The sequence below is a fragment of the Herpailurus yagouaroundi genome, unplaced genomic scaffold, assembly GCF_014898765.1.
Source record: "Herpailurus yagouaroundi ecotype Mexico unplaced genomic scaffold, PumYag 530, whole genome shotgun sequence".
Taxonomy (NCBI): Eukaryota; Metazoa; Chordata; class Mammalia; order Carnivora; family Felidae; genus Herpailurus; species Herpailurus yagouaroundi.
In genome coordinates, this window is record NW_024412747.1 from 6,170,589 (window position 1) to 6,196,809 (window position 26,221).

The 26,221-nt window shown below is 42.4% G+C and overlaps 1 protein-coding gene across 1 annotated transcript in view; it reads right to left on the bottom strand.

The window, feature by feature from the left end:
• The window catches only part of MAP3K21 (mitogen-activated protein kinase kinase kinase 21), a gene marked incomplete at its 5' end in the record, with an annotated part of 64,437 nt that overhangs the window by 23,979 nt on the left and 14,237 nt on the right, over positions 1-26,221 (bottom strand). The window contains 4 exons of the mRNA XM_040464912.1: positions 5,222-5,462; positions 15,102-15,277; positions 16,126-16,274; positions 22,035-22,215. Of these exons, the coding sequence (XP_040320846.1) occupies positions 5,222-5,462; positions 15,102-15,277; positions 16,126-16,274; positions 22,035-22,215 (747 nt within the window). The remainder of the gene's footprint in view (positions 1-5,221; positions 5,463-15,101; positions 15,278-16,125; positions 16,275-22,034; positions 22,216-26,221) is intronic.

The following is a 26,221-nucleotide window of genomic DNA, read 5'->3' on the forward strand; positions in this document are numbered from 1 at the left end:
TTTTTGAGAGAGAGAGAGAGAGAGAGAGAGCATGAACGGGAAGAAGGGCAGAGAGAGAGAGGGAGTCACAGAATCCAAAGCAGGCCCTGCACTGTCAGCACAGAGCCCGACGCCAGGTTCGAACTCACCAGCCATGAGATCATGACCTGAGATGGAGTCAGCGCTTAAGGGGCTGAGCCGCCCAGGCGCCCTTAAGTTATTTAAGTTCTTAAGTTACAGAGATCAAAATGCTAACACACTCGGGGTTCTTCGTGCCTCTAGCCTCATCCTGCCCTGTTCTCCTGTCATTTGCTATGGTTTGAACCAGGGGTCGGCAAACTTTTTCTGTCAAGTGCCACATAGGAAATGCATGGTCTCTGTCACAATTACTCACATCTGTTGATTTAGCAAGAAATCAATCATACAATAGACATAAATGTGTTCCAATACAACTTGCTTATGGAAATGGCAATTTAAATTTCCTGTAATGTTCACGTACCATGAAATATTGTTCTTCTTATTCTTTTCAAGTATCTAAAAGCGCGTGAGCCACTCTTAGCTTGTGGGCTGCACAGAACAGGTGTGGTAGGGTAGATTTGGCCCACAGTGTGCAGTTTGCTGAGCCCAGGACAAACCACACGGGTCTTTCTCAGTTCCTGGCAGGAACCAAGCCTTCTTTGCATGTGCTCTCTTCCTTCTCCCTCTGTATTCAGTCAAGTCTTATTTCAAGTCTCAATTTAAAATTTTTGCCGGGGCGCCTGCGTGGCTCAGTCGGTTAAGCGTCTGACTTCAGCTCAGGTCATGATCTCGTGGTTGGTGAGTTCGAGCCCTATGTCGGGCTCTGTGCTGACAGCTCAGAGCCTGGAGCTTGCTTCAGATTCTGTGTCTCCCTCTCTCTCTGCGCCTCCCCCACTCACGAAAGTGGAGAAGGAGAGCTGTCAGACACGCTCTCTCTTTCTCAAAAATAAACATTAAAAAAAATAAAATTTTTTGTGAATCCTTTTATTTTCATTTTTTTTTTAGAGAGAGAGAGAGAGAACACCTGGAGCAGAAGAGGGCCAGAGAGAGCGGAAGAGAGAGAACCTCAAGCAGGCTCCATACGAGGGGCTCGATCTCACAACCCTGGGATTGTGACCTGAGGCGAAATTAAGAGCTGGACGCTTAACCAACTGACCCATCCAGGTACCCCCAAATCTCAACTTAAATGTTACTTCTTTAGGACAACTCTCTTGATCTTCGTAAAGCAGGTGACATCTTTCCACTACTCACTGTCATATGACTTTTCCCTCATAGCAGTTAATAATTTTATCAAGTAAATAAGTATTTAATTATTAGCTTAAGTTTCGCTCCCCTCCCAATACAGTGTCAGCTCTACGCTGGCAGGGGCCATATAGACTCCATCACAGTACGACCCCAGCGCAGGCTGGCGAAATGCCTCGCCCATGAAAGATACTCAGTAAATCTCTGCTGAATCAATATTTTACCTGTTTACGTTTATAAGTAATGTAAGGGCAGAGATCATGTTTATTTTTTCGCAATCCCTATTACTTGATCACGGTAAATCCTCAAGTATTTGTTGAAGGCGAAAATGGTGTAAGGTTTTACAACAGAATCCGACTGGTGCTCACTTACAGTCAATTGCTGAAAAATACACAGCTGCGTGTAGGGTGGTTTGGAAGACAAAACAAGTGGAAACGAAGTAGCAGATGGGAGGCTTCCTCCATCTACCAAGATCTGACCGGGCAGAGAGCAGTCTGAATAAAGAATAAAGATCGGAGGTGAGAGTACAGTTCAGCAGGTGACTGGACTGACTGGCGGGTGGGGGAAGGTTAAGAGAAACAGTCTTACCCGTAGGTATGAAAGAGTTTATTTTAGACTGAAGTGCTTTATAAAGGTTCAGCCAGCCCCATGATACGTCAGAACACTGGAAGCAAATTCCCCACGAGTTTTGGAGAAGGAGGAGCCACCAGCCCAGAGCAGAGCAGACGGCGGCTGTGTTCTTGTAGCCCTCAGAACTAGAACCCAGAACCAGACCACAGCATGGGAACGATAAACCAGGTGGAACAAGGGATGGCCAGGTGACCAGCAGAGAACATCTGTAAGGCCAAGGAGGAGTAGCACAAGTACCAAACTGGATTTTAACAATACCTAAGATTCAGAGTGCTTCTGATCTCCTGGAAAAGTCTAAATAATTTCTCTCTCACAAAAAAAGGAGTCTAAGTTTAAAAAAAATTTTTTTAATGTTTATTCATTTTTGAAAGAGAGTGAGAGAGAGAGAGAGAGAGAACGTGGGGAGGGGCAGAGAGAGAGGGAGACACAGAAGGCAAAGCAGGCTCCAGGCTCTGAGCTGTCAGCACAGCGCCTGACGCAGGGCTCGAACCCACGAACCAGGAGATCATGACCTGAGCCGAAGCCAGACACTTAACTGACTGAGCCACCCAGGCACCCCTGGACTCTTTATGTCTTAAACACAAAGAAAATATTCTTTTTGTTTGTTTGTTTGTTTGTTGGAGAGAGAGGAGTGGAGAGAGGAGAAAGAGAGAGAGAGAGAGACCGCACGCATGGGGAGGGGCGGAGGGTGGGAGAGAACCCAAGCAGGCTCCACATTCAGCATGGAGCCCCACTCTGGGCTCGATCTCACTACGGTGAGACCACGACCTGAGCCAAAATCAAAAGTCGGACATTCAACTGTCTCAGCTACTCAGGGGTCCCCCAAATATTATTATAAATACCCTTGTCCCTGTGAGTTGGGGAAAGGTTGACTTTGTCCCAGTTCTACATTTAGGAAAACTGGCTGATGTTCAGTTTTTCATCCTACTTGAGAGAATAATTTTCTCATGGCAGATTCTCATGAGGTCCCCAGACTTTTGAGTAAAATTATACTTGTGTTTTTATTGGCAATATTGATGTTTCATGACAGTATCAGTGGGAATAATCATTTGACCCTGCAAATAGTAGCATTTGCACACACACACACACACACACACACACTCTCACATGTGCACACGTGAAGGAAGATGACTGTGGCCGGCTTTTGGCATTTCTGAAGTGGTTACAATTAGGATCCCATTGCTTTTGAAAGATAACAAATTTGAAGGCTTCAAACCTTCTTTGCCTTATTTTATAGGTTCTAAACATACAACTTTGGCCTGAGATAAACATAAGGCAGAGCACGTGGTACAAAGTGGTCACCATAGAAATACATCTACCGTGATCACTCTAAGATTCCAACAAGTTCCAAGAATTCACAAAGTACAATTTATACTTTATGTAGATGATATCGTCTACACTTTTGTAGATTATATCGTCTCATTTTATAAGCATCCACCCTTGTTTGGGGAGTGCCCATAAAGGACTGCCAGCGGAAGGATTACGTTGGAGTTTTCTAGTGGTTAAGTCATCACAGCTATAAATAGTCATAAGATTAAAAGTTATCCTCAGTGATTCTGAAGGACAAAATTATGATGAGCTAATTTTTCACATTTAATAACAAGTTTTTGGAAGAGGGAGAGGCACAAATATTAAAGGTCAGTTTGTAGGAGTCTCCAATATGCTTCTGAGAAAATTTTTAAGCTAGTTACACATAGGGAAAATTTCCTGCAAAAGGGGTTCAAGCAATTTGTACGCTGAAAAGAAACTACCACTGCCATTCGAGCTGCTGTCTAGCAGATGTTTCTTCCTTAATAGTGTACCGCTAAACAGTACTAACATTTGGTAACTCAAAGAATTTTCTAGAAGACAATAAGTTCCTTGGGGGTGCAAATAATTGCTTTCTCTTCTATACTAAGCAAATTTCCTGGAGGAAATAAGTAACTATTGTTAGTTATCATTTTTCTCTTTGGATCTTTGGATATGTATCCTACTTTGGGACACTATGCAAGTAAATTGTGTGTGTGTGTGTATGTGTACATGTGTGTGTATGTGTATATATGTACCTGTGTATATGTGTTGGGGGGGTGAAAAGTTGGGGGAATCTAAAGAGAATCAGTTTCCAGAGCAGTAACAATCTGACAACAATGTAGCAATACCTTGTGGCCAGAAGAGGTAAACCCCATGCTAAATTAAAGAAACAATTTCATTCTTTGAAAATGGATTAGGACTATAGCAGATTTTTGGGGTATGTTTTAATGGGAAATCTTTATTGAATGCCATAAGGCAAATAAGTGTAGAACAAATTCTCAGAAAGGGAGAATGTAATCCAGGAACAATATAAATCTAGCAAAAATAGTCGAATATATTTGGTCTGCTTCGAGTGAAGACAAGATATCGCGGAAACACGATTTGAGATGAAAAGCAGGAGTGACAGTGACCTCAGGAATCCTGAGACGTTTGCTTTAATCACCTTACCACTGAAGAGTAAAGAATCACGGGAATGATTTAATTTTTTTCTTCCAAGTTTATTTTCCATCAGTTTCTCATTAGCCATGCCCCTCCCAAGTCCCCCAGGGAATAGGTGAATATTAATTAGCATAACCTAGTCGCAACACAGATAGAAGGCTGATAGAGCCAAGACCTGGAGAAATTCTGAATTTTTCTATCATCTACACTTGAAAGCAGAAGCCTCATCATAAATAAAAGTTTCTTTTAAATTATGTGGGACCCACAAGACAGCACAGTCAGTGGTCCCCCAAGTTACACTTTGGCTAAAAAGCAAACATCCGAAGAGATCCTGAAAAAAAGATCTTTTTTCCTCCAGAGAGGTCAAAGGTAAAGGGAGGAAGGACCACACACAGCCTGCTTCCACTACATCAAACCAAATAATCAATAACTATACTGTGTACTCACCATGGCCACACATCAGCGATTTTCTGACTAACTGAGGGCATTGGCAATAATCCAAAAAGTCACATTATGTTGGGAGGCTTCCACGAGTTTGTGATAAGTAATTTTATGAGACAATGTATACATACTTTATATAAAAGAAAAGTGTTGTTGGGGTACCCGGTGGCTCAGTCGGTTAAGCGTCTGGCTTCAGCTCAGGTCATGATCTCGGGGTTCGTGAGTTCAAGCCCCGCGTCGGGCTCTGTGCCAAAAGCTCAGAGCCTGGAGCTGCTTCGGATTCTGTGTCTCCCTCTTTCTCTGACCCTCCCCCGTTCATGCTCTGTCTCTGTCTCAAAAATAAATAAATGTTAAAAAAAAAAAAATCTCATCCTGCCGTCTCTTCCCAGGCTGGAGACAACAAAGAAGCCCATCACACAGACGACATTCAAAACTCTTGCGACACACGCAGACGAGCGCATACCTGAAGGTAAGCTGATGCGATGTCCGTCTTTGAGCTTTAACCGACTCCGCCTGAACTTTCCCTTCCTCTTCTTGACGTTGGGCTTCTCCTGGTTTAACTGGAAGATCAAAATGTTGAGCTCCCGCTCCAGCACGTCGATCTCCCGCTCGGCCAGCTGCTGCTCCCGCCGCTTGAGCAGCGCCTCCTGGGACTTCTGCTGGAGGGCGGCCCGGGTCAGCTCCTCCTCGCGGGACCGCAGCTCCTGGGGCACAGAGCACGCGGTGTAAGCAAGAAGTGGGGTGGCTCTTCTCCAGCTCAGCCCCCCGCCGCCCCGGTCCTCCCGGGGCAGCAGCCTTGGCAATCAGGACAGCGGGAGCTAAGACCTCCCCGGCCCAGCATTGACTCAGACTACAAGCAATCCGCCTGCGCTCTGCGTCCTGAGTCTCAGGGTCCCCAAAAGGCGTCACCAATTTTTCGAACCCGATTTTAACACTTCTCCCTCCTCATCGCTCGCCCTCACGATCATCTGACACGGAAAGTGTTCAGTAACATAGAGCAACAGAGGACAGAGGTGATCGACCCATTTCCCAAATAAAGCCAAACGGTAAGACTTGACTGATTAAAGGAGAATCATTCTACTCATGAAAGACCACAGTTCAGATTTCTCTACCTGGGAAGAACTTCGTTGGGTTATTTAAGGATTTGCTTAGGGGTTAAAACATCCTGGTGGAGAGATTCCAAGAACAACAAAGCTAATGGGTCAGAAGGCAGCGGAAGGCCCAAGAGAAATGAAAATGAGCATCCCTAAAATTGTAAGCCCCTGGAAAATGAATTTTTCAGGACCCCATGGATGAATGAGAAGTATCACTTCTGACACAGATTGCATGAATTAGCTCATGAAGGCCGCTCTGTCACAATTAAAGTCTAACTTCCAAAACTTGGCTTTGGTTTCAGAGTTATTTAGCTTCATAGAAAGCCCATGAATTAAAGAATACAGTTAATCCTTGAAAAACACTGAGTTGGGAGCATTGACCCTCCCCACCCCCACCTTGCCATGGAAAATCCATATATAACTTTTGAGCCTCCAAAACATAACCACTAATAATAGCCTACTGTTGCTGAGAAGTAACACCACATAGTCAATTAACCACATAGTCAATTAACACGTATTTTGTATGTTACGTGTATTACAGAGTGTATTCTTACAATAAATGAAGCTATAGAAAAGAAAATGTTTAATAATAATGGAGAGAAGATATATTTACAGTCCTGTACTGTATTTATTGAAAAAAGCCACATATAAGTGGACCCACATAGTTTAAACCTGTGTTGTTCAAAGATTGTTCCTATTAGGGAAAAAGTACTCAATAGTAAAACCAAGAACTCTACCAAGTTTTAAAATCACACTTCCACTCTTATTTCATTTCTATAAAATGTTATGTGTGTCTTTTTTTTTTTTTTTTTAATGTTTACTTATTTTTGAGAGAGAGACAGAGTGTGAGCGGGAGAGGAGCAGAGAGAGAGGGAGACACAGAATCGGAAGCAGGCTCCAGGCTCTGAGCTGTCAGCACAGACCCCGACGCGGGGCTCGAACTCACGAGCGATGAGATCACGACCGGAGCCGAAGTCGGATGCCTACCCACCGGGCCACCCAGGCGCCCCTAAAATGTTCTCTTCTTTACCAGAGACATAAATGTTCCTTTTAGTGCTGAACTTCTTTGTCTTCTTGATTGCCCTGCTACTCAATCAAGCAGTCATACTGAAATCAAGGCACTTGCAAACTTTTATTTACACTGCTCCAGAAAATTTAATCTTAGACTGTCCTAACACCAGAAGCTTTGTTAGAAACTATAGATGCCAGCTCAGATGTAGCTTTGAGCTAGGAGCTGTGAGAGCTCCGAGGACTGGGCAAACATATCACACTTTATATAAGCAGCCACACTTGATACAGCCCATGTCAAGAATACTGATACAGAAAAAAACAAAACAAAACAAAAAAACACTCTAAAATAGAGGCTCAAGGAAGAAGCCAGAGCTGAGGCATCGGATTAAAATGTCAACTCAAGTCTGCTAATCCCTTGGACTTTTTATAGAAGGGCTCAATGAATACATGGAGGCTGTCAGTACAATTATCACAGAGGAAAAACAGAAGACCCTCATTCTGTAAATAAATATAATAATATCAAGAAGAGACTGAGGAGTTCTAAAAAAAACAAAAAAAAATTTATTTATTCAGATCAAACGAATTCTGAATTTATTGTTAATTTACAAAGCGGGCTGAAATTCACCTTTGAAACATTCTTAAAATTTGCTTTTTCGGGGCGCCTGGGTGGCGCAGTCGGTTAAGCGTCCGACTTCAGCCAGGTCACGATCTCGCGGTCCGTGAGTTCGAGCCCCGCGTCGGGCTCTGGGCTGATGGCTCAGAGCCTGGAGCCTGCTTCCGATTCTGTGTCTCCCTCTCTCTCTGCCCCTCCCCTGTTCATGCTCTGTCTCTGTCCCAAAATAAATAAAAAACGTTGAAAAAAAAATTTAAAAAAAAATTTGCTTTTTCTAAACAAAGCTCACAAAATTGCAAAAGATTTACTTAACACCGGTTGATATTCAAGTCACTTCTGCTAATATGTACCAGCTGATTCTTATTTATAAGCAGATCAGTATTTCTTCGTTACATTATGCCAGACGTAAATTACTATATACTACATGAAAGTAAAGGAAAACAAAGAAAATGCTACATATTAGAAAAAATTCTGAAATCTGTTATATAACTGATGGCTTTTTCCAACCAGTTTGTCCAAACTGGAGATCTTACCGTCGTGTATTTGGGGACAGAAGATACTTTCCAGTCAACTTTCAATGTCTAACTCATTACTGTCTGCCCTTTTGTTAAGATATTACTTTTCAGTGGTGTTGATATCAATCCAATTAGCTATTATGGAATGAAATGGCATAAGGTACAGATAAGGCCAGCAAATTCAAATAGGCTTTTTGTGTGTTACTACTACAATAATTGAAGAAGAAACCATTTTTAATTCCGGGTCCCGGGCGAAAATGTGGATCCCCTGGCCATGACTTTATAAATTAAAAACAAACAAACCCTTGCCCGAGACTTAAGAGAAAAAAAATAAGATCAAAGAGAAAACAGCCAAAGTACTCTTCTTTCTGAATGCATTTTAAAACAGTCAAAAGTAAAAGAAAAAAAAAAAAAAAGGCTGGAGTATTAGAACCCCTTCGAATACTTTGAAATTAGGAAGCATACACAAAAATTCTTTTGGTTGCTGAGATTTCTAAGCAGTAATATTTGTTTAACTGCTTGGCACAGGCCAGTCTAGTAATGGCAAATCCAGATTCCTGGCAGATGTTAATCATTAATGGCGGTATGTCTTCCAATAGTGGTTCAAAAACAGGTGCATGGACCCAGTGCACAAAGACAGACACACAAAGATAAGAAGCCAGGAATTTAGGGAGGAACCGATATCCGTGCAGGCTACAGTTTACTGAGTAACGCAGAGCACAGCCAAGTTACTGACCATTAATTCCAAGTCTGACGCCTCCTACCTTAAGCAATCAGTGAACGAGAAAGGGAGATAGTGCACGTACACCCTGCACTCGACTCTGTCGAGAAAGACGCAAGGAGAAGAAACCTTTGAGCAAAATCCAAGAACAAAAAACCCCCCAAAAGCATTATAGATTCTCTTCAATTTTGAGTCAAAGGCTCATAAGATACCATACATGTGGTATTTCAAGGAGCACTGCACAGATATCACATAAAAGGAGAAGGCAAGGACGCCATGAGAGGACAGCTCAAAAATGATTCCAAAGAATAATAAAGAAACTACTGTAAACCCCCACATGGAAAAAGGGAAGACACGCATTCTTGAAGGATGCTTTTTTGACTTTTATACAATGTAAAGTAAGAATTAATTCACTGGATATCCTTCTATCTGGCAGTGTCATGAATAATTATCAATAATTTAAAATAAGTAAATTAGATAAAAATCGTTATTAATAACATCACCTCTAAATTTTAAATCCTGTGACTTCTTTTATTTTTCCTCTAAGTTCACTCCCATTCCCCAAAATCTTTTTTTTTTTTTTTTTTAATTTTTGCTATTAAACATCTAAGAATTCCTGAAAACAATTTGGGGAAGTGTGAAAACAAAACAAAACAAAACAAAACAAATCAGTATTTTTCTCTACCCTGTTAAGTGAACGAAATGTATTAAAGTTTCCAAGAAACTATTAATAATATCGCGGAAAGTAATCCTTCGATGAAACACAAGATTTAAAAGCTAATCTGGCCGGTCATTTTCAAGCATTTTGCTGCTCAGAGGAGCCCAGTTTCCCGAACGACTGGGCCAGGGATTGGCAGCGGCTGTTAGAAGCTGCTCTGGTTCCAATCAAAGCCACCGCTTTCTTTGGCACTTGCCAAGTAATGGGCACTGCTCTGAGCCCTGTGCACACACCACCGGGTTAAGCCCCACACCACCCCAGGGAGCCGGCAGCGTGACTGTGACCTTTAATGGGGAGGAGGCCAGCAGGGAGGGAAGAGCCCCGGCTCCAGCCAGCTGTCTGGCTCCAGTCGTAACCACTTCGCTAGACTGCTACGGATTTTGGCACTCTGCTAAAAACTTATATTAAAAAAAGGGAGGGGGGGGCGCCTGGGTGGCGCAGTCGGTTAAGCGTCCGACTTCAGCCAGGTCACGATCTCGCGGTCCGTGAGTTCGAGCCCCGCGTCAGGCTCTGGGCTGATGGCTCAGAGCCTGGAGCCTGTTTCCGATTCTGTGTCTCCCTCTCTCTCTGCCCCTCCCCCGTTCATGCTCTGTCTCTCTCTGTCCCAAAAATAAATAAACGTTGAAAAAAAAATTAAAAAAAAAAAAAAAGGGAGGGGGAAGGAGTCTATCATTGTTTTTAGAATCCCATTTCGATATCCCCTTTCGTCTGTGTGGCTCCCTCGAGGGAAGGAAGCTGAATGCAGTCTACTGAGCCACCGTCTGCTCTAAGTGTCAGAAAGTTGTTGATTCCCAGACCACATTTTTTTATATTAAATATAATTTATTGTCAAATTGGTCTCCTTGTAAAACCCAGTGCTTATCCCAACAGGTGCCCTCTTCAGTGCCCATCACCCACTTTCTCCTCTCCCCCACCCCCCATCAACCCTCAGTTTGTTCTCAGTATCTAAGAGTCTCTTATGGTTTGCCTCCTTCCCTCTCTGTAACTTTTTTTCCCCCTTCCCCCTCCCCCATGGTCTTCTGTTAAGTTTCTCAAGATCCACGTATGAGTGAAAACATATAATATCTGTCTTTCTCTGCCTGACTTATTTCACTTAGCATAATACCCTCCAGTTCCATTCACATTGCTGCAAATGGCCAGATTCCATTCTTTCAAATTTTCAATTTTCTCATTGCCAAGTAGTATTCCATTGTATATAGAAACCACATCTTCTTTATCCATTCATCAGTTGATGGACATTTAGGCTCTTTCCATAATTTGTCTATTGTTGAAGGTACTGCTATAAGCATTGGGGTACAAGTAAGTGCCCCTATACATTAGCATTCCTGTATCCCTTGGGTAAATTCCTAGTAGTGCTATTGCTGGGTCATAGGGTAGATCTATTTTTAATTTTTTGAGGAACCTCCACACTGTTTTCCAGAGCGGCTGCACCAGTTTGCATTCCCACCAACAGCGCAAGAGGGTTCCTGTTTCTCCAGACCACATTTTATTATTAAAAAAAATTCTTTTTAACATTTATTATTGAGAGAGAGAGAAACACACACACAGAGCATGAGCAGGGGAGGGGCAGAGAGAAGGGGAGATACAGAATCCAAAGCAGACTCCAGGGTCTGAGCTGTCAGCGCAGAGCCTAATGCAGGGCTTGAACTCACAAACTGCAAGATCATGACCTGAGCCGAAGTTGGTCACTCAACCAACTGAGCCACCCAGGCGCCCCCCACCAGACCACATTTTAATCCCTGGAGCTTTGACCCAAGAGGCCCTACTTCCAAACTCTGCAACATGAACCCTCTGAGTTCTTCCAGTATTCCAGGGTAGCCCCTGCAATTACCATTCCCTTCTGCACACCTTCTGTTCTTTGTCCAGACTTGATTTCCAGGTCCTCCTTCTGCCTTCCAGGCCATCTTCCTTGGGAGGCTCTTTAAAACCTGATGCCAACAGTCAAACCCACTGTCGAAGGCTGCACCTGCCGGTTTTGCATTTTCCAACTTACAAAATACTGAACAATCTAAGAAGGGGGTGAATTGCCTAAGTCTACTACTTGAAAAAGAAAATGACTTCAGGAAAAGATAAGTGACTTCAGCAGTTTACACATTTCTCTCTAACCTTTAATCACTTAAAATTAGGAAATATTTAAAATATACTACAATCAGAGAGAACCGCAAATACCCATACACTCACTGTCAACATTTGACAGATGCTAAGGTTTTACCTCATCCGTTTCAGATCTGCTAAAGTCTCATGTGCAGCACGCTCTAAATTCTCTCCTCTCCCTCTTCTTGTCTGCGGTTCCTTGGTTGCCCCGTAACCCTCCCTCATCCAGACCTTCAGACTTTTGGTACATCTGAATGGCACTGGTTTATGTGTTTTACCGATTTCCATAAATGGTATCTAGCGTAACTATCCTTCTGCAACTCACTTTTTCCACTCAATTTTACATTTGAGATTTATCCTCGTTGCAACATGTAGCTAGAATTCATTCATTTTCACTGGTTTGGAGATTTCCAGTCCGAATCAATACTGACTATACTGAATCAATACACAGTAGTTTGGGCATCTGTCCCCTGTTCACGGATACTGAGGCCAATCCCAGGTTTTCACCATCACAAACCACGCTTCAGTGAACAACCAAAACTTCCCCGGGCACACATGTGGGTGTCCCTCAAGAATATGTAAGTAGAAGTTAAACAGCTGAGTTGTAAACCGCTTCGATGGCATACGATTCAGAACAGATTTCCAATACATACATCTAAATTCCCTGTTCCCCTTGAGTAATAATGGTGGTAATGATAATCGCTAGTATCACTCACCTACTAGAATACGTTTCAGGTTAGAATACATTCAGGATATTAAGAAACTTTGCGTAGGTTAATGTAACGTACTTATTTACTATCTACCATGTGCTGAGTACTCTGTTCAATGCCGTGGATGAAAATGACCAAGAATAAGATAGTGTAGCTGACTAATATATTATCTAGCAGAAATGGCAAACCAAGAAGTCAGACTCAGCGCCAGCTGAGTGTGGGATGCTGTGACACACAGCTTATCTGGTGCATCTGGGTGAGGGGAGGGAGCTACAAAGGACTCACAGCCAAGGAGCCAGCAACTGTGAGGTGGGGCGAGAAGCTAAGGAGGGGACAGTATTCTGGACCCACAAGAGCATGTATCTGGAGACTGAAGGTCAAGAGTGTGGTGGCATCAGAGGAACTGAATGGAATTCAGGACGGATGGGACACAGTGAGGCTACATATGGAAGGACAAAGGAAATTAATAAGGGAAAGAAATTGGCCGCTGAAGAAGGATGCTCAGATTTGCATTGTAGAAGGGCCATTGGAGGTGAGGGGACCAACTGGGGGAGCAAGACTGGACGCAGGGCAACCAGGTGGGATGCTGTTGCAGTGACGCAGGTGGTAAAGCGAGGACAACAGGGATTAGGGGAGGGATTCCCACTGATGGTCTCTGTCACACAGGAGACCACCAGAAACATCTTCAAAGCCCTTGGAGGCCGGGTACCAATGAGAACAGTAATCTGTCCGTCAGAGAAAGAAGAAAGCAGAATGAAAGAAGATCGGGTGGGGGTGAGGGGTGGGTTCTGACTTCGGTGTTTGGCTGGAAAATGGTGCCAAGATCCACGTCTAGCCCCTTTTAAAAACTTGTCCATAAGATCCCAGACCCCTAGCCTGCCATTCTAAGGACCTCAAGAAAAGAGACTGTTGTAATTATCTTTGTATCCCAGGACTCTAATAATGCTCCCAGCACACAGTACATAGTCAGTACATGTTTGCTGGGAAAACACAAAAGAGAACATAACCTTGAAACTCACAACAGTTTCCCCATGGACACGGTTTTAAGTTGTATGTATTTTTTAGAAAACAATTTACACGTTGGGGAGACCCTGTGACATGCCTGGGAGTGATTCCCAACTCAGTAAGACAACAGTAGACCTAAGCTTCTCAAAGACAGAATCTGGGCATGCGAGGTCTTGGTGTCACGCACAGTATTATAAAAACCAGGTCAAGAAATGTTTACGCATGGGGCGCCTCGGTGGCTCAGTCGGTCAAGCGTCTGACTTCGGCTCAGGTCATGATCTCGCGGTCTGTGAGTTCGAGCCCCGCGTCGGGCTCTGGGCTGACCGCTCAGAGCCTGGAGCCTGTTTCCGATTCTGTGTCTCCCTCTCTCTCTGCCCCTCCCCCGTTCACGCTCTGTCTCTCTCTGTCTCAAAAATAAATAAACGTTAAAAAAAAAAAAAAGAAATGTTTATGCACATATATTCAAACCACAGCTTGTTATTCCCTCTTTGCACTTGGGTTGACCATAGGCCTTTAGTATTACAGTCAATATAAAAGTCTAGACGTGTAATACAGAGCCTCTCTGCCTAAGTCCAAGTTACTCTAGCATGAGGGAATGATTCTCAGCCATGTTTTAATGTTGTAAATTTGAATCAGCAAGTGGGCTCTTTATTTAGCAAAGCATTACTGCCCTCTTAAAAAAGAATTCTACTATTTTAGAATCACAAATGTATGAGGTATAAAAATTCCTTCCTGGACAACTGCATGGCTTTGTAAAGGTTATCAAAAACTTGCGATGTTGTACTTTAGCCCAGACGTTTCTTGCACATACAAACAGAACTTAACCTCTCGGATAATTACACACTTTGGACGGGCAGAATAAGGCTTGATTCACCAAAATGCTCAAGTACTACAAAAGGGTCTTCAAAAAATTAGTGCTGAACCTATAGCACAGAATCGTGCTGTAAAGTTGGGGTTCTTAGGGACCGTGAAATCACTGTGTCACCAAAGGAGACCATGCTAATTGCATTCACTTCCCAACGTTTGCCTTCCAATAGGGTATACCTTTACTTCTCCTAGTTCGCTGTGTATGTGGTGGCATAAATGCAGCCTCAGGTATGTTTCACATAGATGTTTATGTAGTGCTTCTTAAAATAAACAAACCAAACGGAACTTAACTCATCATACTAAAAGGTTCAAAAATTATACTTTCCCAGTTTCTCCAGCAAAGCACTGCTTTGGAGATAAAAGGGTGTGTGTGTGTGTGTGTATGTGTGTGTGTGTGTGTGTATGGGGGGGTGTCTAGCATAAGAAAGGCTTTAAAAGATATAGTCAAAAACTTTAAAAAGACACCTTTGTGACAACTGTGACATTTATAGAGTACTACATGACATCAAGGAATTACTGTTACTTTTTGAGATAATAATGGCAAGAAAGTTATTTCTAAAATTCTTACCAGTTAGAGATGCCTGTTTTAAGATTTAAGGGTAAAAGGACATGAATTGAAGATTTAATTTAAAGTATTCCGTTTTTTTTTTTTAAAAAAGATGATAACGGGACTAAGAGATGTACAAAATGACAAAATACTGACAGTTACTAAAGCTGGTTAATTTATACCAAGGACTCAGTATGCTGTTCTCTCTTCTTTTAATTTTTTTTTTTTCTTTTTTACTTTTGAAAATTTCCCTAACAAACGATTGTTTCTTTTCCAACGATACATTTTGAGGACACTTCTGTTTTGCTTCGTTTTAGCCGGAAGGTAAGAATCAGTAACTATTCACGTCTGAAAATCTTTTACAATAGTGCTAACCGTGTTCTTGACGCATGTTTTCCATAATCCTCGCAAATGTGGGTGTCTTCTGCAGTGACTGCATCTCTCTCACCTTTTCCTTTGTTCTCAGTTCATCAAACATTTGCTGAATTTCTAGCTTCCAGTCATCTTGCATGGAATGAAAAGATTCCTGAGGCAGGTCGGTCATAACTGCCTTTTCAATAGCAGTCAGTTGTTCAAGGATTAAGGGAAATGATGGACGAATGTGAGGGTCCTGTTGCCAGCACTCTAAAATAAACAAGAACCACATTAATTCCGTTTCTTAGCACAGCCCAGATTTTCAGCCCATGCTGATGGTGTCTACTGAAGATCTGAAAAATCAACTGATGACGACTTTGAAAATTTTATTTTACACAGCATCCAGGTCAGTGGCACGTGTACAATATTCGCTGTTAGGTAAGGCTCTTGTGGTTTCTCTGATACGACGTGAATACTGGATGTGTGCGCTCCATGCTTCACCATGAACTGTGTGTCTCAGGGGCCTAAGCTGCCCGGCCGGTGATTTACAGGTACGGAGTTCTAGAACTTGGCCCAAGAAACCCGAAATCTCTAAAATGTTATAATCACACGAGAGGTTCTAAGAAATGGCCTCGTAATGAAGGAAGGTAACTAGCTGCCTACAAAAGGAGTCAGTTAATTTTTAAAAGCTAAACATCAAATAGATAAGGTCATGGCAAAACCACGCCGGTTAAGATCGTAAAACATTTTTGATCATTAGATGGAATTTAAAAGAGCAGAATGGAGCCAACTAAATTCTGTCTTTGAACTTGAGTGCTGTACTTGGTGAAAACTTTATTACCATTCGGTTGGATTTTGTACATAAATGAGTCACTGATAAAACCGGATTGTTTTTTTAAAAGTGACTTAATCCATCAATGCTTTACCTGATGTCTCAGATTGAAGACAAGGTTTCGGATTCATAAAATGGTACAGTTGCTTAAAAGCATCTGAAAATTAGAATCACTGCTATACCCAAAGTATCCAAAAGTACCCTTTTGGATACAAAATGCACAGATGTTCTCCTGAGCCGTTCCCCTTGCCTCCACAGACCCACAGAAACAGGGGGGCACAGATACCTTTCATGAGCTTGGCAAACGGCTCAGGGCAGGTGGAAGGAATGGGCAAAGTGAGCTTATTGACGGCTACTCCGTAAGCCACGGCAAGCCCATCGATGCCACGGTAGGGGACTTCTCCCGTGAGCAGCTCCCACAGCAGGACTCCATAGCTGGAAAGCAAAATTGCCATGGAGTTAAATGGGTCAAAGGGTGTCTTTTTCTTCCAAACACAAGGGGTGGGATAAATGCATCTGAGCCCTCATTCAGCCCTGACTAAAAATCTTCCCTTCTGGGACGCCTGGGTGGCTCAGTCAGTAGAGCGTTGGACTCCCTTAATTTTATTTATTTATTTTTTAACAACTGATCTCCCATTTTATTTAAGTTGTTATTTATTTTAAGAGAGAGAGAGAGAGAGAGAGAGAGAGAATCCCAAGCAGGCTCTGCACTGTCAGCACACAGCTCAATGTGGGGCTCGAACCCATGAACTGTGAGTTTATGACCTGAGTGAAAATCAAGACTCGGACGCTTAACAGACTGAGCCACCCAGGTACCCCTAGCGTCAGACTCTTGATTTTGGTTCAGGTCATGATCTCATGGTTTGTGGGTTCGAGCCCCATGTGGAGCTCCATGCTGACTATGGATCCTGCTTGAGATTCTCTCTCTCCCTCTCTCTCTGCCCCCACCCTCCCTCATGCATTCTCTCTCTTAAAAAAAAAAAAAAAAAAAAAAAAAGACCCTTCTCTTCCAACAAACCCTTTAGTGGCACATATTCCAAGGTGCGAGGTGGGGTCTTCCAGTGAACCCCCTGTTTAAACACACACAGGCACACACCTTCCCAGAAATCAGTTATGAATTATAGGAATTAAAACTATATAATGAATAGGAAGCATAGAAGCAGTACATAACTGAACTAAACGGATCCAGAACCAGGCCACACTTTGATGTGGTGTTTTGATGTTTCTCCTTCTATCTCATTTTTCCACACCGGGATTAAACCTCTTGAGGATTGTCAGGTCACTGAAGACATTAGCCCCACAGAAATCTCACGTTATGCACCATAGGACTTAGATACAACCATGTTGACTATTTTTAAATGGTTGTTTTGAAATTGTTCATCTTTCTGCCTCTCCCTTTATATCTTAAGAGTTGTGTTCCTAATATTTCTACCATATTGCTTAAAAGTAATGGACAAAAAACCAAAAAAAATCAGCATGGGCCTCCCAGTGCCCACTAGTAGGACAAAACATCTCTTTTTTGTAACTCTGTATCCATTAGTACCTTAGTTTCCCTTTATAATCTGCCAAACATGAAGTACAAATTAGCTTTTGTTAATACATGAAATATCAGCCACTCCAGACATCCCATTTGATTTTAAATCGAAACACACAGGCAGGTAAGGGATGGTCATGTTTTTTTTTTTGTTTTGTTTTGTTTTTAATTCTACTAACATAACAAGTATGGTCCTATTTACTTTTCTAATCTTTGAAAAAATCATTACCTTTACATTTTAAAAAAACCATTTGAAATTTAGAGTGGTAACTTGATTCTCATTACTTATGTTTGTTGCTTATATATAATGTGTAGACATAGTTTTAAAGACAGCAGACAGAAGGTAGAAAAACATGCCTGAAGAAAAGACCACACAGCTCAGAACAGCACCAAAAAAGCATTTAACTTTGGCTTTGGACTTGCTTTCTGAGTCTCATTAGATTATTTTCTGATCTACAGAGATGCGGGGGACTCAGAGCATCACAAATATAATAGAACAAGCCCTTCATGAAGGCGTGGTCTGCAAAAAGCTGGAAACTCTCTGGACTCCAGGCTCAGATCATCCCGGATACAATAACCTCTCATTTACAGACTTCTCTGTTAGTGTCTATTGGACTCTAGACACTATACCGAAAACGTTCAGAATAAGAATGTAGCCATGGCGGAATGTGCCCAATCAATGGGGCCTTGGGCATCCTCCAGCTGACGTTCTACCAGCTCTAAGTAAAGATGTTTGAGTCCCGAGGCCCCTGAGTCCAGGGCTCCCTGAGGCCGAGGAACAGGGCACCAGTGAAAGACAATTGGATCCTGACTCAGCAGACTGGAGTCTGAGTTTCGGGAGTATCACTGCTTACTAGCTGTGTCTCCACTCACAAAGCCCTTAACAGCTGATTGTGAATTAGCTGATCTATAAAATAATAGCGATATCTGTTCTGCCATCCCAAAGCTGTTTTATATATTGTGTATATATATATATATTTTTATACATATATATATATATATACAGTATATATATACTGTTTTATATTGAAAAAAGGGGAATATATAATACAGTGCTTGTAAATTATATAATGCCATAACTATTAGCAATTAAGTGGAAACCAGTATTTTCCAAAGGTAATGACCTGTTTGGTGCCTTAAAAATTATCTACATTATGATGCATTAGCAGAGATACTTTAATTCCAAGAAGAAGTAAATTTAATTTATAGACCAATCAACAAAAATCAAGTCAGAGCAGGAGACAAAAACAAAAACCTTAAAATAACTGGAAACTGTCTAAATTCAAAGCCACGTCTTGCTATTCTCATTACCACATAAGAAAACTAAAACAAACAAGAACAACAATATAACTTTGCTTCTTGGGAGTTTCCGCAAAGGAGTAATTCATGACAGGTCCTTTTTCTGGAGAGCAGAGGGCTTATGTTAAGAATTGATGTCAAGAAATGGAACTATTTCAATGGGACTATCTTTAGAATGTAATGCATATGCTTCCGTCTGCTGCAAATGGGTAGGATACAGTATAAATAAGGCTGTCTCCTGAGAGTTCAATGGCCTGATGAGCCAGAGTGATGGTAGCAGGAGTCTGGCTCCCAGGCCTGGGATGTGAGTATACTACTACTTACCAGCTTTACAACCTTGAGGAGATTTCTTAACATCTCAGTGTCCTGGTTACCTATTCTGTGGAAGTGCAGTGATCGCAGGAGATATTGTGAAAATTCAATGATAACGTCTGTCTAAGTTACTTTCCGGTATAATACCCAGTAAGGGGGAAGGACAGCGAGAGATGATCAATCCACTCACTAGTTAACGTACTCGTCAATATGCTAGAATGCTAGTCTATTGCACAGACTTAAGTCATGTCTCTTGAATGAAATCATTTAAAAAAATTTTTTTTTAGTATTTATTTTTGAGAGACAGAGAGAGAGAGACAAAGTACGAGTGGGGGAGGTGCAGAGAGAGAGGGAGACACAGAGTCTGAAGCAGGCTCCAGGCTCCGGGCCATCAGCACAGAGCCGGACGTGGGGCTCAAACTCACGGACCGGACCATGAATGAGATCATGACCTGAGCCGAAGTCGGACGCCTAACCGACAGAGCCACCCAGGCACCCCTGAATGAAATTATTTTTAAGGGAATATTATAAAAGGAGATTCTAAGGCAAAGGAATGCGAAATTCAGAGAGGGGGCCTTCCCACCCCTCCGCATCCTGATATCCAAGGACTCAGAGTAGGCTTGATGTATTAATGCATTCTGCAGGTATGTGGGGATGTTTGGTTCCACAACTAGGTAGCTCTAGAGGTCAGCAGTTTCTAGTCCTTTCCGTAGCACTTCATGTTTTTCTTCCTATCACTTACTTTGTTTTCAGCTGCCAACTGTTACCAGCTTAGCATCCCTCTCCCTCTTCTAGCTAGCTGCTTTTATTGAAAATCAGATCATCGAACATGTAAAACAGAGTTAGAAATAAGCAGATTTTGAGAGAAGATGTGTCCAAGAAGTATATGGACTCAAGGAGCCCTATTTTGGCTAGCTTTAGATTTTTTTCCTTTTCTTTTTGCTTATCTCTTGATTCTTCTCTGTTTACAATAGGTGAAAAGTTGCCATAAAGCATTTATACAGATAGTCCAGCATTTATACAGCTTGTAATCACACAGTTTGTAAAAGAAGCACACAAAGTGGAAGGGTTATAGTCTTAAGTAATGTTACTTTGAATATAAAATTGGTCCTTGATGTATGTATCAGTTTCTAGAGTCTTGAAGTACAATCTCCCACAAGAATCACCTGTTTCCCTGAAGTATTTTGGTATTATCGTATGGCCAAAAAACTACCGTGGGTCAATCAAGGAAAGCACATTTAATGTTTTGTAGGGAAACGTCTGCTCAGACTCCACCAGCAGAGAGCCTAATTTATTAAGTAAGGGATGAGACTCAAACACTTGTGTTTTCCAAAAATGGTCCTAAGACACTCTGGAACCCCAATGCAGTTGATCAATTTCTGAAAGGCCATTAAGTAGAACAGTTAGGTCATACTGAAAATGCGGAGGATAAGCTTTAAAGAAATTTTCTTGGAACTTCTACCAACAGACGCTCTGCCACTAACGGGATGTGTGAATCGGAGAGAGGAATTTCTGCAGCATCCAGTGATTACGGGGGAAAACAACTTCTGTTGATCCCCAATTTGGAAGTCGGATCTGAGTTCTACTCGCGGTCTTGCTACCAAACAGATACAAACTCTTAGCAAGTGACCCTTCTCTCGGCCTGAGTTTTTTCTTGTGTAAAAAAACTGGAGTTTTAGTCACTTTGCAAACTACGAGGATGGCTGGAGTCAAAAAGTCCGAGAACAACAAGTGTTGGTGAGGATGTGGGGCCGTCGAGAGCCAGATACACTGATCGTGGGTGCAAATAGGTGGTTTTGGAAGTTGTCTGGGAGCTCCTCGAATGATGACCACACACGGAATTACCGCATGGTGCAGCGGCTTCCTGTCTAGGTACAGACCCAAGAGAACTGAAAACCTACGCCCTCACAACAACTCGTCCATGAATGTTCATAGCAGCCTGATTCAGAATCACTAAAGAGCGGAAACAACTCAAGCCCATCAACTGATTAACGGACAAAGGAAATGTGGGAATCCGCCCAATGGAATATTACTTGGCAATAAAGAAGGATATCCTGACTCATTCTCCAACTTGAACCTTGAAAACATGAGGTTAACCAAAAAAGCCAGTCACAAAGGACCACGGGGTCGTATGACTGCATCTATAGGAAATGCCCAGAATATGCAAATCTAAAGCTTTTACAAAACGTAGATTAGTAGTTGCCTGGGGCTGGGAGGGATGGGTGTGGGGAGTGATGGTTGCGCTGCGTAGGATTTCTTTTTCGGATTATGCAAATGTTCTCAAAATTGTGGTGATGGATATACAATTCTATTAATATACTAAAAGCCACTGAACTGTACAGTTTAAATGGGCAGACTGTGTGACATGCAAATTATATCTAAAACAACTGCTACAAAACAGTAAAAAATCTAGAATTTTAATGCTAGCTACAGAAGATGCCCTTTAAATAAAGGCAAGTTAGCTCCTGGGCATCGTAGCTATTAAACATACTGATTTTTCTTTGTTGTTCTATTACTGATAATGTCTTCATGCCCCAATCAGACATAGCTGAACGGAGAATCTAACTAACCTGGGCTCCTATCTGGTCCAGCCCTCCATTCTCAAACTGGAAGCTTTAATCTTTAGATGATGCAATCTATAAAATGAAGGCGCAGATCTCGATTATTTTCTCAAACTCCTTCCATGCTACTCTTGTCTGTAAATCATGAGAAATCAAAATTTTACTTAAAAAAAAAAGTAACAATGTACTATTCTTTACTGACGAGCCTTACAAAATCTAGGCATTACTATCAGCTCAAGTTATAGTCAGTTTTAATCAAACCTCGGATTTAACGAGAAGGTTCTCCTACCAAGTTATGAAGTCATGACCATAAAAAACCTCAAGTTACCTGTTCTGTTGTGATTACATCTTGACCCAAACCATGAAATCTTCAAAAAAGGCCTGTGTTCTCTGTTATGCTCAGGTGCTGAATACTTTGGGACTCATTTAAAGGAAGCATACCAACCAGTTTCTGCAGACGTCTGTGATCGCGCAAGACCTGGTGCTCACCTCCAGATGTCACTTCCCTTAGAAAACAAGGAGGACTTGATGACTTCCGGGGCCATCCAAGCGTAAGTGCCCGCGGCGCTCATTTTGGTAGTCCTGTGCCATTCTCTCGCTAACCCAAAGTCTGTGATCTTCAACGTTTTATTGCAGATGTTGTCATGCTCTATCTTCTCGAGCAGCAAAACTTAAAAAAAAGAAAAAAAAAAGAATCAAAGGTGGAGTATTTTCACATTCTTTTAATTTTCTGATCCCAATGTTTCTTTGGTATTGAAGATACAACCTTCACCGCAGTCAGAAGATAAGTGAGAAATGGGCTTGTATTTTACCACCTTGCCTTACTTCCATCACCTATGTCATAGTTGCCTGCAGTGATAAGTTGTTTATTTTTTTAATCCACAGGCACAACACAGCTTAGCACTCTTTATGAATGTTTCCTTTTATGAGAAAGTAAATGATTTCTAGGGGCAAGAAACATTTACTGAGGTATCACAGATAGGATCAGAAGTCTGTGAGAGTTCCGCCCCCCCAACCCTCCCCCCCTTAAGAAAAGAATACACTGTTTTCTTCCTAGAAGGTAGGTCCTGATCTAAAGGCAGAGCCTCTACTGAATGTTTTAAAAAAAATTTTTAATGTTTTTATTTATTTTTGACACAGAGCATGGGGGGGGGGGGATGGCAGAGAGAGAGGGAGACACAATTTGAAGCAGGCTCCAGGCTCTGAGCTGTCAGCACAGAGCCTGACCCGGGTCTCGAACTCACGGACCGCGAGATCATGACCTGAGCCGAAGTCGGACGCTCAACCGACTGAGCCACCCAGGTGCCCCATCTACTGAATGTATTAAAGAACACAGCAAACAGATGGACTGTCACCCTAAATCGTTACTAGCAAACACTATCTTATAGTAAATTTGCAAAATGCTTACAGGTTTTTAACTCCTAAAGATACTTGATGAACTGCGTTGCTTTACTGAAGGTCAAAATAGAGCAAAAAGTAAAAGCTTGAGATAAATATTATGCAGATGCTGCTTTTCCTAGCCCTCAGCCTCCTGTCAACATACAGAATGTACAGAGCAACTTCCAGGAGCTGAGGTCACTGCCAGAGTCGGCCCCTGAGCTCTCGTGTAACAGTAGCTAAAACAAACATGCTTCTCAGTCTCTCCCCACCTGCACCCCGTACACCCTGCCCCTTCAAGAACCCGGGGTTCTTCTCTGCCCCTGCTTGATTTCCCTCTGCCTATACCCATGCAGAAACGTTCCTGAGGTTTTCCATGTGACACTAATGTAGCTACTTACCCGGTTCCTCCTTCCCATCTGCTACAAGGGGAAGAGTTTAAACCTACTGTTTTTGCTAACTTATCTCATTCCTTAAAAACCTGCAATCTGCCTTGTAGCCCCACTGGTCTTTTTCCAAAGCACCCCCTCCACCCCACCCCACCCCCACCTTCTCCAATTCCCCTGCCACAGAATTACAGTCGTCCTAACTGGCCAGGATAATGATCTACCAGCAGATTCACCTTCCTGAAGTGTCATAGCATTCCTTTATTTTTACACCTTCCACACACAAACTCCCAATATAGGCAACAATGTGGATGAATCTCAAAACCATCACGCCAAGTGAAAGCAGCTGGACATGAAAGGTGACATACTATGATTCCATTCGTATTCTGGAAAAGGGACAGAAATCAGATCCGTGCCTGCGGAGGCTGATGGCATAGGCTTCACTGCTAAGCTCCACGAGAGAACTTTTTGGGGCCATGCCAATTCTCTATCTTAGTGGTGGGGGTGGTCGTTGTCACAGGATGATACATATTTGTCAACTCCTTCAGAGGGTGAGTTTTACTGTATGTAAGTTACAGGGTAGTAAACCTGCATTAAACAAAAAGCAAAAACCAACTCCCATGATTCCTGATGACTCAGAGACAATGTCCACACTCCAACATGTGGGCCACCAGAGCTCTACCACCGCACAGCAACCTACCTTTCAAACGACATCACCTTCCTCTGTATGTGTTTCCTCCACTTAAACTCCTCATCCAGCCCCCACAGGGTCCTCTTGGTGGAACCTTCCAAATACCTCTAAGCAAAGGAAAATTACTCCCCCACCCTTACTCACACGAACCTTGTGTTTCTATTACGGCCCTTATAAAACATAGAGTACTAGAAATATTTGTTTTCACCTCTGACTTCTCCACTTAGACTACTAGCTCTGAGAGAGCGAGTGTGTGAGTTAGAGAGTGAAACAAACCAGAGGGAGTGAGAGACAGAAAGTTGGTAGGGAGAAGAGGAAGAGGGGGACAGACACGCTCAATTCACATTCATACTGTTATCTACACCGCGTCTGGTCTTCTTCAAGGCAGGTGCTTCACGTTTACAGATGAACAAAACACGCACATTGTTACAGTTGCCCTTTGCAGGTGCCCTTCCCGCCTAACAGAAGCAACAACAAATAAGAGAGTCCCTAACAAGTGCTGAGTTTTCCCATACAGCTTGCACACATCCATTACTTCATTCAAGCCTCACAAAAATCCCAAGAGATGGGCCTTATCAGAGGATAGTGTTGAAAAAAAAAACAAAGCAACAGAACGAATCCATTTAAACAGTAATCCAAATTTCAGAGTAAACAGGGCATGGTGGGGGGGGGGGGTTGTTACTCAGGTTTTACCTTGAAAACCAAAATGAGGGGCGCCTGGGTGGCGCAGTCGGTTGAGCGTCCGACTTCAGCCAGGTCAGGATCTCGCGGTCCGTGAGTTTGAGCCCCGCGTCGGGCTCTGGGCTGATGGCTCCGAGCCTGGAGCCTGTTTCTGATTCTGTGTCTCCCTCTCTCTCTGCCCCTCCCCCGTTCATGCTCTGTCTCTCTCTGTCCCAAAAATAAATAAACGTTGAAAAAAAAAATTAAAAAAAAAAAGAAAACCAAAATGAAAATAACTCCATTTCATCTTTTTTTTTTTTAAAAGGACATTTGTGTAACATTGTTGCAACCATGTGCTTGCTCTTAAAGGGATAAAAGTAAACAAGTATGTATGGAGGTCTTTTAGAATCAACCATCCAAACAACACTGGAGACCAGCATAAGACATTCTTCTTTTTTGATTTGTAGAACATGATCATAAAGAGGACCATTTTCCCAAACAGTTACAAGAACAATGAACGTCTGCCAAGTGCCTTCTATTCGTCAGATTCATTTACGGGTATTTTAATCATAAAATCCACACCCACAGTGCAATGGGTAGAATCTATTTATTATCCGTACTTTACAGATAAGGAGGCTGAGACACAGGTGTTGGGTAATCTGTCAGGTGGCTAAAGGAGCAGCAAAGCTCCAGCAGTCTGACCCAGAGAAACACACTCCTAACTACTAACCACATTGCTCAGGTGACAGCTTTTATCAGTTTTTCACAAGAGCCTCCTTTATCCTTTAGAAATCTCTCTCCATTCAGGTGACCATTCTTTTCTTTCTGATTTCCTATCAGTGGCTAATGATCAACTGATCTCGGTGGAGGCAGTCTAGCGCAGTGAGGAAGAACGTGCACACTCTAGGACCAGACGGCTTGCTTTGGATTCTGCACTTTTGTTTCTTTGCCTGTCATGGGAATGGGGGCAGTAGGTACACCATAAGGTGGCAATAAGCAAGAGATGAGAACATCAGATGCTAAGAACACTGGAACGTAGCATTTTGTAAAGATCTCTCTCTCACACACACACACACACACACACACACACAGCCTTTATCAATGGGTTTGAAAGTGTTTTTAGTAACTTTTTCAAAATCACCTTCATGGACTTCAGGGAACCTCGACTCTTTTTCAAGACTTGAAATTTCATTTTGCAGTGGATTTGCATTTTATCTGCATATCATCAAATGTTTACAGAATTAAACAGTCCTAAAAGTCAAAGAGTTCATGCAAATGGAGAGAGCCAACACTAGATTTATTTTTTTTTAAGGGCTTTTATTTTTTTTATTTTTTATTAAAAACAAAATTTTTTTTAACGTTTATTTATTTTTGGGACAGAGAGAGACAGAGCATGAACGGGGGAGGGTCAGAGAGAGAGGGAGACACAGAATCGGAAGCAGGCTCCAGGCTCTGGGCCATCATCAGCCCAGAGCCTGACGTGGGGCTCGAACTCACGGACCGCGAGATCGTGACCTGGCTGAAGTCGGACGCTTAACGGACTGCGCCACCCAGGCGCCCCA